The 18,632-nt window shown below is 42.4% G+C and overlaps 1 protein-coding gene across 6 annotated transcripts in view; it reads left to right on the plus strand.

Moving 5' to 3' along the window:
• The window catches only part of sh2b3 (SH2B adaptor protein 3), a 214,930-nt gene that overhangs the window by 176,594 nt on the left and 19,704 nt on the right, over positions 1-18,632 (plus strand). For all 6 annotated transcript variants that reach the window (XM_068005854.1, XM_068005853.1, XM_068005856.1 and 3 more), the window contains exons 6-7: positions 3,724-3,938; positions 7,500-7,671. In XM_068005854.1, the coding sequence (XP_067861955.1) occupies positions 3,724-3,938; positions 7,500-7,671 (387 nt within the window). The remainder of the gene's footprint in view (positions 1-3,723; positions 3,939-7,499; positions 7,672-18,632) is intronic.

Consider the following 18,632-nt stretch of genomic DNA (forward strand, 5'->3'; position numbering starts at 1 on the left):
TGTCTCCATTGCAAACATCTTTAAATTTTGTCATTATTTTCTGTCACTGCAGATTTTATTACTAAATTCACACTTTAAAAGGTACAACTAAAAATAAATGTTAAAAAATGATAGTCAATTAAAATGCCACTGACTAAGAAACCAGCAAATGCTCCTGATCTCCAAGCAGAACCAGCCAAGCATCACACAAACTTGCCCTTTCTTCCACCTTGGGCCTTACTCTACTCCCTCATTACTCCAGCTTTGGTCCTCTGCCCCCACTGCACTCTCTCATAGAACAGCTTTGTCTTTCTCCTCCCAATTTCAGACACACTTTCTGTTTGCCCCAGCTTTGGACCTTGAGGCCTACAACCAGATTTGGCTCTTGTTGCATGCCAAAAAGGGTGGATTTCAAATAAGCAAAATACTTGCTCGTAGTAACTGTATAATGCTTGCATTTTCCAGAACAAGAAAAAAAACACCATTAGGTTTAATCATGAGCCTGGAGGGTGGATGGGCCTGGGCATGGATTTCTTTGCAGTTATGTACTCCACTCTATTGAGGCATGCATTGTGACAGGCCAGCTACATAGCCATAAATACCATTAGATAGAGTATCCATAATGCCAGGCACGCCACCTAGTGGCCTGGCCTAAAAATGCTTAAACTTACCCACGAAAGGTTGTCAAATTGGAAAGCATAAAAAAGGGGAGGTAGAAAGCTACAGTATTCCAACAGGCAGGAACACATTTAGATATCACTGGAAGTATAATCATTGATGCAGTAATTATTGAATATGCCAGGACGACATTGTATTAAGTCAAGGTACTTACTAACTTTTGGTCATTGTCCACAATCCCAAGTAGCAACTTACTTAAGGGCCGCTGGTTGTTACCTGAAGTTTGACAAAGTAAAACGATGGCTGTTGCTGAATGTTGCACATCACTGCAAGGCTTAACACTAAAGCATTTGTCAAAAATGGGTCCATTTTGCTTGCACGTGCATGTGCATTCTAACTCTATCTCTCTGTATAGCACGGCCGCCAAAGAAGTGATTTCGGGATTGTCACTGCCTGGAGAGTACACTGCAAAATATTGTGGATTCATATCGAAAAAGTATTGTACTTTACAGCTTTTATGGCCTAGCTTATCCCAATCAAATGGTGTTTTCTCGTTAAGAGTCCAACCTTAGCCAGAGAAAGCAAAAAAAAATATTGTGAAGCCAGAATTAATCGGCACAGTGATTAAGAACTTGAGAACATAAGAAATAGGAGTAGGAGTCAGTCATACGGCCCCCCGGGCCTGCTCCGCCATTCAATAAGATCACGGCTGATCTTTTACCTCAACTCCACTTTCCTGCCCTATCCCCATATCCCTCGATTCCCATAGTGTCCAAAAATCCATCGATCTCAGTCATGTTGCACCTCCACATGCAGCTCGCCCATTTTGTCTGCACAAATGTCTGACAAATTGCCTCGCTGGCAGCAACCCAAAGGTAAATCTCGGAACTGGGAGGAGTGGCAAAAAGGGGGGGCAATCGCGAATACTGTGGAGTCGGGGGAGCACTCTTGCTTCTCCTGACTCCACAGCAACATTTATGGAATTTTCTTTTGTTGAAAAACTAACATTTTGTTGGCAGCTGCAGGTTAGACTGCTGAAGAATCCTGAATGGGACAGACCTGATTCCTGCCCTACTCATCACAGACCATTTTCTGTAAGGGGGCCTAAAACGGACATTGGGTCCTTTATGTATCTAAATAAGGGGACACCTGAAAAATGGCTCGACCCATTTCCAGGTTGGAGTTCTTTCAGGCAGGACGTTGGTTCGGAAATTGGGCATTGTTGCGCCCACATTATGTCCATCTTCCATTAGCTGAATAGTCTGCCAACGTTCACTGTCAAATTTGGGGGAAGAACAGGCAAGTGGGATTAATTGGATAGTTCTTTCAAAGAGCCGGCACAGGCACGATGGGCTGACTGGCCTCCTCCTTGTGCTGTATGATTCTACGATTTCAGTCCTGAATTTCCCTTTCCTTGTTTGAGGGCCACCCTTATTTTCCCGGCCTCTGAGCCAATTTTTCAGTTGTACCACAGCTATACCAAAAAATGATGGCAGTGTAGGCCTGTCAGCAGCCCTTCACTGGCTGTTAGTGTCCCCCGTTCCAGTCCCTAACTCCCATAGCACTCCCAGTATGTGATGTGCTAAGTGCCAGGAATGCCACTAAAATGTGTTAATGAATGGACCTCATAATATTCTACACATCAGCTCTTTTGGGCTCAGGAGCAGCAGTCCCATGACGAGACCACATAATTGACCCACATGTCTTTTTCAATTATTGACCCTACTTTCCTGCCTTCCCATCGTTATTACTCAATCTCTTCAGAAAAACATTCAGTTGATTCTTGAGCCCATTTATACTATTCAGCTCATTAACCTTCCCTGATAACATATTACCCAACCTTTAGGTGAAAAAGTTTTACTTGAGTTCTCTTCTTACTCCTAGCTTGTGTTCCCTGGCATTTGAACATTTCACTATAGAGAACAATTTGGCCAGATTGACTTTTGTTGATTGTTTTCTCAACACAAAGTTTCCTCTTTCCAAAGAAAATAAGTCCAACTCAGCATTTCCTCATAACTCAAATTCCAGACACCTGGAATTATCAATGCTGCTCATTTCTGCACCATCTGGAAGGCAACAATATCCTTCCTACGACGAGGTGATCCAAACTGCAGCCTGTACTCAAACGGTTTCTGAACAAGGCCTTGTACAACAACGATATAACTTCTTGAAAATTTTATTTTCTATCTGCTAATGCAACCCACAATCTTATTTGCCTTTCTTAACTGAGCTGATGGTTTCATAGATGTATCTATTTTAACTTCTATATCTTTGCATGTTACACCAATGTTCTATTTAATACATAGTCACTCTTTTGGCTCTTTGTTCCCATTACCAAGATTTTGCACATATTCCACATTGTATTGCATCTTGCCACCTATTGGCCTGGATCTGAATATGTTGAATTATTCTCATTATTTACTGTCCCTCCTATTTTGGCACCATCTGCAAACTTGTGAATGTGCTTACTGTAAGGTCATCCAAGTCATTAAAAATAGCATGGGTCCTGTGACAAGTGCCTGGAATACAGTTGTAGCCTCTTTGCAGCCTGCAAAGTTCTCATTTTTTAGCTACTCTCTGCTCCCCATTTTAAATCTAATATTATCTATCCAGTGGCTTACTTTATTTCTTGTTCTGTGACATCTTGCCATGAATCGCTGATGTGGAATCTTGTCAAAACCTTTTGGAGAACCCAAGTATATAAAACTAACTCCATTCTCCCTGTTCACCATGGCAGCAATATCTTTGAAAAGCTCCAGCAGGTTAGTTAAACATGACCTCCCTTTCCTGAATTCATGCTGACTGTCCTTTAACAAGTTATGCTTTTCCAAGTGTTCACTCACTAGAATCGTTTCAAAGATTTTCCCTACAACAGATGTTAAACTTCTGATATAAATTAGTGCAGTTAGATTTTATTTACCATGAGTGACTCGCTCCGTGGATTGAAATTTATCCTGTTGATAGTTTTAACAGAAAAAGTCAGTAAGATATGGGAAATCCAGTCTCACAGTCACTCTGACTTTCTCGCTAAAATTATCAACAAGAATTCCCCCCCCCCCCCCCCCCTAGATGTTCTAATATTATGAAAACAAGATCCAATTATTGTTTTTCTAATTGTGTTGTCAGGAGCTGCCCACCATTGCTCAATAGAGCAGCCCTACCACAAGACGGACCAGCTCTTCTCATCATACGCCTGGTTTCATGGTCCAATCTCTCGATTTAAAGCAGCTCAGCTGGTGCAGATTCCAGGAACTGCGGGTCATGGGGTCTTTCTGGTGCGCCAGAGCGAAACACAACGGGGAGAATACGTCCTCACATTCAACTATCAAGGGAGAGCAAAGGTAATGACAATTTGAATACAGAGTCAAGTTTACCGTGCACAGTTTTTAAAATATTCTTAATTTAAGTTGAGCAACAATGGATGCACTTGTGATACTGCCTTAATGGATAGGAAGGATAGCTAAAAGATGAGAGTGGATAGCAGCTTGCAATTATATAGTGCCTATAATGTAGAAAGCTTCCAACATGCTTTACAGAGGAGAATCGAATGCTGAGCTGTAAGCAGCATTAGGAAAGATGACTAAAGGCCTGGTCCAAAAGATAGGTGTTGAGATTCTTAAAATTGGCAAGAAAAACAGCAAGATGGAAGGTGTTTAAGGAAAAAGGGTCAAGATAGTTGAAGACTCTGCCAATGATGGTGGTATGGAAGGAGATATACAGAGTTGGGAGGACTGAGGAGCACAGGCTGGGATGTAGGGCTGGAAAAGGTAGACCAGGTAAGATTGTAGTTATTTATAAATGAGGACATTGATTCTGAACTTGATGCATTGGAGGACAAGGGAGCCAATGGAGGTGGTTGAGGATGGGAGTGATGGGCGAGTGGGATTTAGTGTGGAACAGGAATGCTGGCAGTGGAGAGGAGGAGCTGGATGTCGTCAGCATACATATGAGAACTGACCACATGTCTATGGATAGTCTATAAGGGTAGCGTGCAAATGAGTAAAAGGAGAGGAACGGGAAAGAACCTTTCAGTTGTGCTGGTGGTGTTTGTGTTGGGACAGCAAGAGAAACCATTGCTGGAGATGTGCTGGGAGAAAGAAGTGGAGCCACGCGATGGCAGTCCCACAGAGGGTGGAGTGGTCGTCCACATTGAACGCTGCAGAGAAGTCACTCAGTTTGTCAATGTCTCTTTGTAACTTCCTGCTCCCATCTAAACAACTTACTGTGCCTCCTAAATTAGTGTAATCTGCAAACTTGGGTATACAACTATTCCTTTATCCAAGTCATTAATATATATGATGAAAAGCTGAGACCCCAGTACAGTTCTATGCGGAACACCACTTGTCACATCCTGCCAACCAGGGAATGATTCCTTTATGCCTGCTTTCTGTCTCCTACCTTCAATTACTTACCCATGTCACAATGCCACCTCCAATTCTGTGTGCTTTCATTTTTGCTAATAATCTCTTGTGGAAGTTCATATAGACAATATCCATAGACACTCCCCTATCCGCCATGCTAGTGACCTCCTCAAAAAATTCAACTAGATTTGTCAGACATGACCTACTCTTCACAAATCCATGCTGACTCTCTTCGATCATCTCATACTTGTACAAGTGCTCAGTCACTCTGTCGTTGATGATAGATTCCAGTAACTTCCTCACAACTGTGCTAAACTGACAGATTTGTCATTACTTGATTTATCCCTCCTTCCCTTCTTAAATAACAGACTGACATTTGCAATTTTCCAATCCAAAGGCACAATTCCTGAATCTAGAGAGCTTTGGAATCCTAAAGTGATTGAGAATAATGAATAAAAGGAACATTTTAGATAAATTAGTTAAGCTAAAGGAAGACAAAGTGCAACAGCTCAACTGAATATATCCTAAGATCCTGAAGGAAATTGCTGAGGCCCTCGAAATTATATTTCAGGGCTCTAATGAGTGTGGATGTGTGCCGAGGATTAAAGAATGGCCAATATAGGACTCATTTTTAAACAGGGAAACAAAGCTTATCCAGGTAATTATAGGCCAGTTATCTTAACATCTATGGTAGGGAAAATTTTAGAATCTTTAATTAAGGATGAAATTATCACATTTTTAGATAAAGAGAAAATAGAAGTAGCCAGAACAGATTTCAAAAGGAATGGTTGTGCTTGACAAATTTTGTAGAATTCTTTGAGGAGCTGACAGACCCAGTAGATGCAGTGGATGTAGTGTACATGGACTTTAGGAAAGTTTGATAAAGTACCACATGGGAGATTACTGGAGAAGATTAAGGGGTATGGAATTAGGGTGAGGATAGCAACCTGAATTAAAAATTGGTTAGAAGGGAGAAAACAGAGAGTAGGAGTTAAGGGCAGTTTTTCACATTGGTTGGAAGTGGGTAATGGTGTCTCACAGGGTTCAGTTTTGGGGCCACTTCTGTTCAAGTGGCCCCAAGAGGGAGTGGTGTTGAAATTTGCAGATGATACCAAAATAGGTGGTATAAATAATTCCTTAGAATCTGGAATCTACAAAGGGATATTGATAAGATGGGGGAATTTGGCTAAAAATTGGCAAATAGAATTTAATGTTGATAATTGTGAGGTGATACATTTTGGTAAAATAAAGCAGCATAATTATACTCTGAATGGAATTGGATCAGTGACACAGAAGAGCAGAGGGATTGAGGGGTACAGGTTCACAGGACGTTAAAGGCAATACCTCAGGTTGATAAAGCCATGAACAAAATTAATGGAATTCTAGGTTTTATAGAAGAGGTATAGAATATAAAAGCTAAGAGGTAATGATGAGTTTATATAAAACCTTAAGATCTCAATTAGAGTACTGTGTGCAGTATTGGGCTACCCACCATAGAAAGGAGATTGAAGCTTTAGAGTGGGTACAAAGCAGATTCACTAGGATGCTGCCAGGTATGAGGAAATTACAAGTACGAAAAAAGACTTGAAAATTCTTCTTTCATCATTAGAATAACGCAGAATGCGGGCAGTATGATAGAAGTGTTTAAATTATAAAAGGATGGAACAGGGTAGATAGATGCAGACTGTTTTCAGTAGTCGTGGAGCCTAGATTGAGGGGCCATAAATGTAAGATTAAATGTAAGAGATTTAGAACAGAGAGCAAGAAAAACTTCTTTACACAGACTGGAATTCACATCCAGGGTTAGTGGCTAGGACAGGAATTAAGTCAACATTCAAGATCAGATAGGTGGATGAAAGAAATGGAACAGGGTGGGTAAATGTGACTAGGACTATTTACTTGTGTGGAGAATAAACACCAACATGGACTGGTTGGGCCAAAAGGCCTGTTTCTATGTTGTAACTCCTATGTATTTCTATGTAAATAATTAATTGATATCGCTTGCAATGGCTCAGTGGCTAACTGCGCTGTATGGTGTGGTACAAAACCTAACAGGAACTGCAAAGTTCCAGCTTTGATCATTCTCTGTCCTGATCTCAGTTGGGTACAATAATTGTTCTCTCTGCTCCTGAGCCAGGGAAGGGCAAATTTGGGGTTGCTGCTCCTGATTACCATCCGGTCACATCTTTGGAATGTGTATTTGTGGCTATCAGGTGAGGCCTGGTATGGCTGAGATGCTGTCTATGCCAAATTAACCTGCTGACACTCACTCTCTAAGCTGACATATGATAAAAATTGCTACTTGAGCGAGATTCCAGACGTCTGCTGCTCATGGACTGTGCCCCAGCAAGAGTTAGCATTTTCAGTAGCGGACAGGAGAAAAATGGCAGATATGAAGATATCAACAGTTTTTTGTCCTTGAACCTACCCATATTGCAGCATTATCTTTATTTGTTAAGGTGTATCAACTAGTCCATGCCCAATAATTAATACCAAGTAAAATTCCCCAGTAATTCACAAATTTGTGTTCTAACTTTTCAGCATCTCCGACTGCTTGTGACAGAAAGAGGGCAGTGCCTAGTCCAACACTTCCGTTTCCCATCTGTCACCGAAATGCTGAATTATTTTGGAACATTTGCAATCCCCTTGGAGTGTGGTACAACCTGTGAAGTCAAATTGTCCAGCTACGTGGTGGCAATCCCTTACCAGCAAGGTAAGAAACGATCACGTGTACATTTTAAATAGAATTCACAGCAGCAAAAAAAAAACCTTTCTCGGTGCTAGAACACAATCAGTCAGCACATCTGTGCACTATCAGCAAATAGGATTCCAAGAAATACTATGGCACCTTTCAACCTTAGTTCCAGTTCGAGGTGAACCTCTGTTACGTGCTTTTTGTTTTGAGGCTGATGGTGACGTTTCTGTAACCCAATTAAAGAAGCACCAAGGTGATAGTTTAGTCTAAAAATAAAATGGATTCTCCTTCAGTGCTGTGCATTTCTTAAATTCTCTTCAGATAGCAGAGAAATGATTTTGCAGACATTATACGAGGAAAAGTGGTGGATATTTTGTAAGCTCAGATTACTTAATGGGTTAAAATAACCAGCTAAATGATAATTACTCAACAGGACCAATTTTTTTTTAAAACCCTGCTTTTTTTTAATAAAAAGTCCCACAAAACAGCCTCCCCATTGGCTTAGTGGATGAAGGCACTGACTGGTGTAGTCTCAAGCCATAGCAATCCCAGTCTGTGCACGCATATGCACTTGCCAACAGGGGTCACTGGTCAGTGATCAGCAACAGGATTTTCTCATCCCTAGCCCAGTGACACCGAGGTCAATTGTAGCCGTCCCAAAGCCTGCTCCTTCTGTTATGCGTGACTTAGAACTGCATAAGGTAGTGTCTTCACCCACTAAGATAGCAGGAAAATGCAACCTTTAGTTTCATAGCCAATTTTCAAGTACTCTTTTGAAATATGAATGAATGTTACTAACATAACTTTCATTAGAAAAGATTGACGGTCAATTAAGAAGTAAGTGTTGTTTTAATAGAAGTGTTGTGAGCATAAGCTTTGGATTTTTGTGGTGCTCCTTCTAAAGAAGTGACTGAGGGGGAAGACCCTGGTGTGTCAGTGATGATTAGGTGCAAAAGTCTGTCAAAGGCGTCAAACATTTTGACGCAATTTTTAGAAAAGTTTTGATTTGGAATCTGAATGACATAACGCATTGTAAATTCAGCATTTAAAAAAAAAATCAAAGGATGCACTAGCAGCCTCGTGGTTACACAACTGGCTTCCCAACCTAGATGGCCAGAAGTTCAAATCCCAGGGCTGCCTATTGCTCAGCCTGCCTGCCACAGTTGGGATGAGTTCTGTCATCTTCCGGCCAGGCTTCTCAGTGTGTACTGCTTGATGATAAAGCTTTCCATCTGTTACTGAGTGAAATTTGGCTGTCCAGCTCACCCTGTACAAGCAAGCTTCCTTCCTGTTGGCGGAACAGTGAGTGTCGCTGGCAGTGATCCTGGAGAGGTCCACAGTTCTGACCACCTCTCCCCCAGCTGAAGGAACTAACATGATGGTGAGAGACATCTTGGGGAGAGACTAAGTTGCACTGAAAGCTGCTTGTAATCCAATTCTTGTCCTATGCTAAGCTGCAAACGTTTAAAAATTAAAATTATTCTTTTAACTTTGTGCATTTAACCAAATCAAATCAGAATTTTAAGAAATGCCTTCTGTAAGGATCAAATCATTATTTTGTAAAAGATTTGAAGAATGAAATTGGATAAAAGTTTGGGGATGCTGTTTCTTTTGTCTAGTGGCTGAATCAAAGTACGAGTACAAAGGATAGAGGGGAAACCTAGAAAGGCACACACGTGCCAAGAGCTATTTAGACCGTTATAATCAGAACGACACTACAGCAGATAGAAAAGGAAAAGATAAATCAAGAAAATAAACCAGCCAGAAAAAATAATTTTTGGAAAATTCTGGTGTTTTAGGAGGCAAAAGAAGAGCTTTGACCTTTGTGAAAATACTGAGGATTTTGTTCCCAACCAACATTGTTCTACACAAATAATATAAATGCATGGAATCTGTCTAAGGACAGATGCCGTGTTAGCTATTTTCTGGTATTTTGCGACCGAGGGAGTTCCAACACATGAACTGTTCCCCCAAGAGAATTCATAATTGAGTGTTTAACTGGCTTTGCCTTTGCAGAAGGTTCAGTTCACTTATTCTCCCACTGCAGTTGCTTTAAATTAGCAAAATTAAAGGCTGATAAAGTAATGGAGGCTGTTACAAGACGTGTGAATTATTTTTCTCTGAGTTGTCATCTTTAATTAATAAAATGCTTTTTCAAGTGATGCAACACTGTACTGATTTATTTTTTAAACTAGCAGCACAGGTCCATCAGCATCTGCAAAGAGAAAAATAAAAGATGGGTTAACATTACGATTTTAATGTGGTCATTTCTCTCCACACTTGCTGACTGACTTGCTCTGCATTTCCAACAGTTCTTTTATTTGGACTCTCTGTTGTGTTCAAAGTGATTTTTTTTTTAAAAAGGTCCTGCTTAGGTAAGCTTCATTCCATATTGTTGATGATGCCAGTTATTGTTGAAATTGTTTTGTAGGCCAGAGCATTGCATTCATGCTCATACTATGAATATTGTTTTTAGGTCTGAACTTACAGAATCTAGACAATGAGTGTGAAAGGGATATTTGATTGGTGGAGGCATCACAGGCCAGATCATAGGAACAGGAGTAGGCCATTCAGCCCCTCGAGCTTGTTCCTCCATTCAATTAGATCATGGCTGATCTGTACCTCATCTCCATTTGCTCACTTTTGATCCATATCCCTTGCCACCCTGACCTCATCCTGCAGAAGCTGACCTGTGGCATGTGGAGATGTGACCAGGTCAATCTCCCACAACTGCATTAAATTGGGACGTGCTTGCTGGTAATGAGATTGGACAATATAAATGATTGTTAAATTTGCTCCCACCAAAACATGAAACAAAGCACTGACTAGCTTTTGTATGATACTTTCTTCTGCCATTTTTGTTCAGTGTTTTTATTTGCACAGTGAGTGCTGCTGGGTGAGGGGAAAACTTGAGCCCAACTGTGTAAGAAGAGTGCACATTTGAAATGGCGAGATTATCTGGGTTAATAGAGCTGTCCTGGGATAGCTCAGCTGGCTCAAATCAGTAAAGTCAGCTCCCTCAGTGGTGCCATTGGCACACATATATGAAAAAATTGACTGTTCTGCAAAAATAGCAGGAAGCATTAATGTTAATGTAGGTCACGGATCTTTGTAAAGGTTTAATTTTGAAAGGGAGCTGATTTTAATATTCTCCTTTCTAAAAGAGCTACAACAATTAATAAGCAATTGCATAATTAAGCAGAAACAGGCTGAAAACCTTGTTGCTATAGAAACATCAAATGTACTGTAAAGAAATTGAAATGGTTGAAGAGAAATCATCAAAAGTAAATAAAGAAGTTATAACAGTGGATTACACACTCAGATTTCCATGTATGCCTGTACCTTGTATTATGTGCATTGACTAGGTGGTATAATAGTAGTACTTCATGTACGTAAGCAGATTAGTTCATGAAACGTACACTTACTGCTGCAGATGTCTACACCATCTGTCAAATGCAGTTTTCTCGATAAACAGTGAAGGCCGCATCCACTACCTTTCCCTATATTTGGCTTGGTGCACTCAGAGTGTGGGGGTTGTAACTGTCCCAGCTTCCAGTCACAGGAAGGGTTATCACGCAACTGGATTTTTGCCAAAAATCGTTACATATTCTAGCATAATGTGGTTTCAGTTGCTGTAAACCATTGACCTGATCTATATATCTTAACTGGTAATGTCTGAATGTTATTTCCTCAACTACCTGCCTGCATGTAGCATGTGGAATTCCTTTAAAAGCTTCACACGCACTGTCCTTGGAAATGTTTATTCCCATTTTTGAACACATTTGTAAAGATATAGAAACATTTTAGTCAGTATATGCCATTCTCCAGAAACACTTTACAGAACTTTGAGTTCATCTGGGAAATTGCTTTTTTTCCTGCCAGTTTCCCCCTTCCCCTAATGTTTGAGCCTTATTGGAACGGATTCCACAGCTGATCCAATTCTGTCCTTGCGAGTCACCCACATGCCCACACCTCCAGCAGGGACTGCTGGATATTGATCGGAAGTGGGAATCTTGATTGATTTTCCCCTCCCTAACCCAGGAGTGCTGAGGCCAATAATAGCATTCGTACCACTGAGATCTGTTAGCTCAACATAGCATGGGGATCGAACCGGGGGTTTCCTAGTGGATATGGTTCAACTGTGTACATTCAGCAAGCCATTGGGAAGTCTCTTGGAACATTAATTTTTATTTGTAAAAGTTGTGCAAACGTTGCTTTTAACCTGTTTACAAACTATTTGGATCCATTTTTGATTGGTGTTTTTGTTTCATCCGTCTTTTTTTATAATATGTTTGAAAACCAAATACAGCACCTGATGTCACAGACAAAACATAGCCAGGAGGCAACAGCCACGAATTCTCCCTTTTACCTCTCCCCAAAATGTATTGATACATTAGTTTCTCACTACTGCGAGGTTCTCCTGTGTATGTTCAGATACTTCAAGAAATAAATTGTGCCACATGGAGAAAAATTATCCAGAGTCCCTGCTCCTGATCACTGTCCAATGACACTGCTGAAAAGCACATGTGTGTGGCCATCAGGTGAGAAGCAGAGCAGGCTTGGTTATGGAGGCCTCCACCATCAAACAATCTGCCAACACTACGCGTCTAAGGTCACACATGAAGAATGACCAGTTGGTTGAAGAACTGTCAGTGTCTTCAGGGTGGGTGGGAGGGGGAGAAAATGAAAGGAATGTTAACTAGTATCTACTGTGTGCAGTAACAGCCCCAACATAGAGAACTGAATTCTTTCCACTCGTTGGTCTGTAACTGTTCCCAATCAGTCAGGTCAGGTGTTAAAACCTGCTACTGCACTGACCATAGACGGCACTACCTGCGACTGGTCACCGCCGAGTGCCGGCCGGCAGTTAAGTAACCAGGTCACTACCAGAAAGTGCCAACAGCTTTGATCAGATGAGCATCTGGAGGAGGGTGGTTGAACCCTTGATGGAGGCAATGCTATGTAAAGGCAGATGAGCTGATCCTTAATTAGCCAACAGCATCTGCAACATGCAAGCTGTGACACAGCTGCAGTACACAATAAGTGAACGAAAGAGCAACTGTGGACAGTCTGAAGCACAGAAGCTCCGACGATAGTTGGAGGATGATGATGATGAACTGTCCCAACAAAACTGAGCTCCTCTCTAGAATGCAATCTCAGCCATAACTTCAGAAAGTGCTTGAATCATATAATTTTACAACACAAGGCCATTAATCCTATCACACCCCTGCCAGCTCCCTGCCTGCTGCATTTGCTGTCATAACAGTGAATGCACTTCAAAAGTAATTATAGTAGCACTTGGGATAGCCTGAGGATATGATAAGGTGCTATATAAATGCAAGTTATTTTTCTTTCTCACTGCGATTTTACAAACTCCATCTTGCAATTGACATGAGGAAAAATTGATATACATCATTACAATGAGAGCATTGAAACCTTCAGTTAGATAACTCCTGGGTATGCATTTTATTCCTTTATGCTTATAGAATTATGTTGCATCCTCTGTACTGATATTTTGAGTATATGCTGTGATCATTGTTTCTTTTAGAAATGATTTAGCTTTAACAGCAAGTTTCTCTGCAGTGACTGTAGTTGTTTATGTTACAACCTTGCTTTACTTGTGGGCTTTTGCTCACTGTTGGATACTCGCTGCTCACAACAGATATTCATTGCTGACCGGCCATTTGGCAAGTTCTCAAATATGAATTACATCTGTGATTTATTACAAAAAAAATTGATTTGGCAAACTGCTTGGATTTTTTTTGTTTGGTTTTGGTGGTTGTCATTTTGTTTGTCCACTGAATTTATCATTTCAGTATAGTTTCCCGTTAGATAACTAAACTGATTATTATTTCAATAGGCCAGCGTAAAACGTGTATAAATGTGAGGCCAGCATTTTTAATTCATTTTTAAAATTTCATTCCCTACTTAAAATATGAACAAAATATTTATAAATATAAACAAACCCCTGCGGAGGTTGCAAATGAAATTACGCCCATTGTGCCGATGTCAAATTACACTCAAGTTTCCTGCCATTCTCATTAGCATACCCCGAATGTAAAAATGGAAGGAAATCAGCGTAAACAATTGGAGCCCAAGGAAAGTCTCGAAAGTGCACCATTTATTCCTTCTTTAAGTATGATAATTAAAATTTCAACTCATTTAATCATCATTCATGCACATCAGGCACAGCTTGTTTAAGAATCTGCAATCGGGGAAGCTTTTCAATTTTTAATGTGACTTATTCTGATAACCATAAAAATCCATTCAGAAAATCAGAAAGCACAGTGCCAGTCTCAGTGAGGATAAAAAAAAATGTTTAAATGCTCAGAAAATTGCAATAAAACACAAAAAAAATGACTTTGTTTCCTGCTGCGCCTGAAAATCTGGTCGTAATTTGAAGAGACCTTCCGAAGAAACGCAATTGCAGGAAACTCGCAGATAAGACGATATAACTTGTGGGCAGGGTCATTATTATGGGCTGAGGTGCATTTCGGCAGCTTGATGGCCAATTGTAAAAGCTCGAGGATATTTGGGCTTATTGTACTTGTGCGCGTAACTCACTTACACCCAAAATTCCACAATCATTTAGCCCACATATTTGCTTTGCTCCCCAATTGCGCTTGTCTCTGGGCGCAAATACACAGGAAATTCCAGGCCCCCATGTAAAATTCTTACTGCTCCAAAACTTCAGAAATTTGAAATCATTTTCTAAAAGTTTGCAACCAGCCTATGACTTTATGTGGAATGAGATACGTAAGGATATATTGTGCATGTTTTGCCGTACATTGTTAATGTGGAGCAAACAAAAAGAAAGAAATATGTTTGACGCAGAAATGTAATGTTTTACTTTAAAAACAGAATGTGCTGGAAATACTCAGCAAGCCAGGCAGCATTTGTGGAGAAAGAAACAGGGTTAATGTTTCAGGTCCATGACCTTTCGTCAGAACTAATATTTGGCTTACTGATTAGTGCATGGCAGTCTCGTACTTACTCTGCATGTCACAGAAAGATCTATAGAATGGAATGCTGAGTGGGTAATGTGCGGGTTCTATCTCCAGTGAGAACCTGTAATACGAGGTTACAAACATAAGAACATAAGAAATAGGAGAAGGAGTAGGCCATCCAGCCCTTGAACCTGCTGCGCCATTCAACAAGATCATGGCTGATCTTCTACCTCAACGCCATTTTCCTGTACTATCCCCATATCCCTTGATGCCTTTAATATCTAGAAATCTATCGATCTCTGAATGTACTCAGTGACTGAGCCTCCACAGCCCTCTGGGGTAGAGAATTCCAAAGATTCACCACCCTCTGAGTGAAGAAATTTCTCCTCATCTCAGTCCTAAATGGCCTACCCTTTATTCTGAGACTGTGACCCTGGTTCTAGACTCCCCAGCCAGGGGAAACATCCTCCTTGCATCTACCCTTTTGAGCACTGTAAGAATTTTGTATGTTTCAATGAGATCACCTCTCATTCTTCTAAACTCTAGAGAATACAGGCCTAGTCTACTCAGTCTCTCCTCATACGACAATCCCACCATCCCAGGAATCAGTCTGGTGTTCTGTGGCAAGTATATCCTTTCTTAGGTAAGGAGATCAAAATTTCACACAATATTCCAGGTGCGGTCTCACCAAGGCCCAATATAATTGCAGTAAGACATCTTTACTCCTGTATTCAAATCCTCTTGCAGTAAAGGCCAAAATACCATTTGCCTTCCTAATTGCTTGCTGCACCTGCATGTTAGCTTTCAGTGACTCATGTACAAGGACACCAAGGTCCCTTTGAACATCAACATTTCCCAATCTCTTATCATTTAAGAAATACTCTGCATTTCTGTTTTTCCTACCAAAGTAGATAACTTCACATTTTTCCACATTATATTCTATCTGCCATGTTCTTGCCCACTCACTTAGCTTGTCTATATCCCCTTGAAGCCTCTTTGCATCCTCCTCAAAACTCACATTCCCACCCAGTTTTGTGTCATCTGCAAATTTGGAAATATTACATTTGGTCCCCTCATCCAAATCATTGATACAGATTGTGAATAGCTGGGGCCCAAGCACCGATCCCTGCAGTATCCCACTGCTAGAGAACCAAGGGTCTGGCAAGAGTGAGGAACTGAAGGAAATTAGTATTAGGTAAAAAAATAATATGAGAGAAATTAATGGGACTGAAAGTCGATAAATCCCAAGGACCTGATGATTTACCTCCCAGGGTTTTGAAAGAGGTGGCTATTGAGATAGTGGATGCATTGGTTGTCATCTTCCAAAATTCTATAGATTCTGGAACGGTTCCAGCAGATTAGAGAGTAGCAAATGTTACCCCACTATTTTCTGTCTGTTAACCAATTCTCAATCCATGCCAGTATATTACCCCCAATTCCATGTGCTCTAACTTTGTTCACCAACCTCCTGTGTGGGACCTTATCGAAAGCCTTCTGAAAATCCAAATGCACCACATCCACTGGTTCCCCCTTATCTATTCTACTAGTTACATCCTCAAAGAACTCCGATAGATTTGTCAAACATGATTTCCCTTTTATAAATCCATGTTGACTCTGCCAAATCCTATTATTATTTTCCAAGTGTATGTTATCACATCCTTTATAATAGATTCCAGCATTTTCCCTACTACTGATGTTAGGCTAACAGGCCTGTAGTTCCCTGTTTTCTCTCTCCCTCCTTTCTTAAATAGTGGGGTAACATTTGCTACTCTCTAATCTGCTGGAACCGTTCCAGAATCTATAGAATTTTGGAAGATGACAACCAATGCATCCACTATCTCAATAGCCACTTCTTTCAAAACCCTGGGAGGTAAATCATCAGGTCCTTGGGATTTATCGACTTTCAGTCCCATTAATTTCTCTCATATTATTTTTTTACCTAATACTAATTTCCTTCAGTTTCTCACTCTCGCCAGACCCTTGGTTCTCTAGCATTTCTGGGAGGTTTTTTGTGTCTTCTTCCGTGAAGACAGACACAAAGGGCCCGATTTTAGCACCCGCTATCGGGTGCGTTCTTGGCGGGGGGGGGGGGGGGGCCTCGAAAATCGTAAAATCCAGGATCCCGACCGGATCCCGCCCACTTCCGGGTTCCCCGCTGATGCGCCGGCGTGCGCGCGCAGCCCCCGCTGGTGGGAATCCCGCAGGCAATTAAAGCCAGCGAGATGCCACTTGAGAGTATTTATGTAGCTATTTCAGGTCATTAACTGACCTGATTAAGGGAGTGTGTGTGATTTTGGATCAACATGGGACTGTTTCCCACACTGGGGGAAACACTCCCAGATCGAATAATGGACGTGTTGCAGCTGTCAGCCTGTGGCAGCTGCAAAGGTCCATTTGACAGGGGGGGGAGGGGAGACCCTCACCCATTGCAGGAGGCCACTCTGTCACTTGGGACAAAGTTTGGCCTCCACCACCCTCCTCCTGACGGTCAACGTCACCAACCTGCGCACTTACCCCGGGGTCCGGAGACATGTACCTACCTTGCGGACCCCCTCAGATGTACATCTTGCGGATGGGGGCCGCCGTAGCTGCAGTCATGACCTCCTCGGAGGGCGAACAGCATCACCAGCCTCGCCATCCACGCCGTCCACCTCTGACATGTGGAGCTCCACAACAGATTGCTGTGACACATCCACCTGTACAGCAGGAGGGAGGGTTACCGCACAGAGAGATGCGTCGCAGAGGGCACTACCCTCGCCACAGAGTCCACAGACCGAGGCTCAGCTTCCTGGACCTCTCTAAGCAGCAGTACACACGGAGGCTCAGAGTCACTCGACATGTAGCCGTGGACATCTGCAGCCTCTTTCATGCCGAGCTGCTCCTGGCTGGCCCGTGCGCCATCTTCCTACCTGTCGCTGTCAAAGTCACCACTGCCCTCCCGAACTTCTCCTCCACAGCCTTCCAGGGTGCAACCGGGGACATCGCAGATGTCTCTCAGTTGTCTGCGCAGAAGAGCCCTGCAAATACACCTACACCCACTCTGCAGTGACACAATGTGTGGCATCAGTGGTGGGTCCTCATAGTGATACCCAGGAGCGGGCATTATTGCACAAACCGGACAGGATTCGCGAAGACATGGCAGTAGTGGTGCCAATATAATGTGTGATGTGAGTTGTTCTGAAATTCAATAGAAGTAACAACCATGACAAATCCTCAAACACCCTTGTGCATCCCCTTCATGCTCACGACACATTTGCCTTACGCTGCCTACTGCACATATGTGATGCATGCCCTGTGGCTGCAGCACAGGTGGTGGCAGGTTGAGTGAGGCTGGCCGAGAGAGAGATGCACGAGAGGGTGAGTATGGGATAGAGCCATGAGATTGTATGAGGATTGGGTTGAGTGGTAGTGGCGGGGTGAGTACTGGCGAGGTGAGTAGGTGCAGGTAAGATGAGGATGGGGTTTGAGTGGGTATGAGGGGTGATGTGACAGAGTAGTGTTGGCAGTGCAGAAGGAGATGTGGGGTGGGGGCAGTGATGTGGCAGACGGAGTGTTGGGGAAAGACTACGTGTACTCACTGTGGCTGACCTACTGAGGTCATTGGACCGCCTCCTGCACTGTGTGCAGGTGGGCGATATGTTGGTGGCACTGGTGACCTCCTCTGCCACCTCGAGCCAGGCCTTCCTGGTGGCAGAGGCAAGCCGCTTCCTCCAGCCCGCCGGGTGTAAGATCTCTGTCCTCCCCCTCCTCCTCACCCCATGTATTGATACCTGGGGTGAGGCATCATTAAACTGGGAGCAGCCTTCCCCCTGGGCTGCTCCATGCAGTCATCTTTGCTATTTGTTGCAGCATCTGTTAGTGGAGGACTGCCCCTTTAAATAGAGCACCTCCAGCTGACAGATCTTACTGCGCATGCGCAGCCCGCCCGACGCGCTGATCAGCAGCGGGGAACCCGGAGGAGCAGGTAAGTGGATCCAATTAGTGGTTTGCCTGCTACGATCGCGCGGGAAACTCACTAATTTCACCGGGCGC

Source organism: Heptranchias perlo, chromosome 25 (genome assembly GCF_035084215.1).
Source record: "Heptranchias perlo isolate sHepPer1 chromosome 25, sHepPer1.hap1, whole genome shotgun sequence".
NCBI classification, from domain to species: Eukaryota; Metazoa; Chordata; class Chondrichthyes; order Hexanchiformes; family Hexanchidae; genus Heptranchias; species Heptranchias perlo.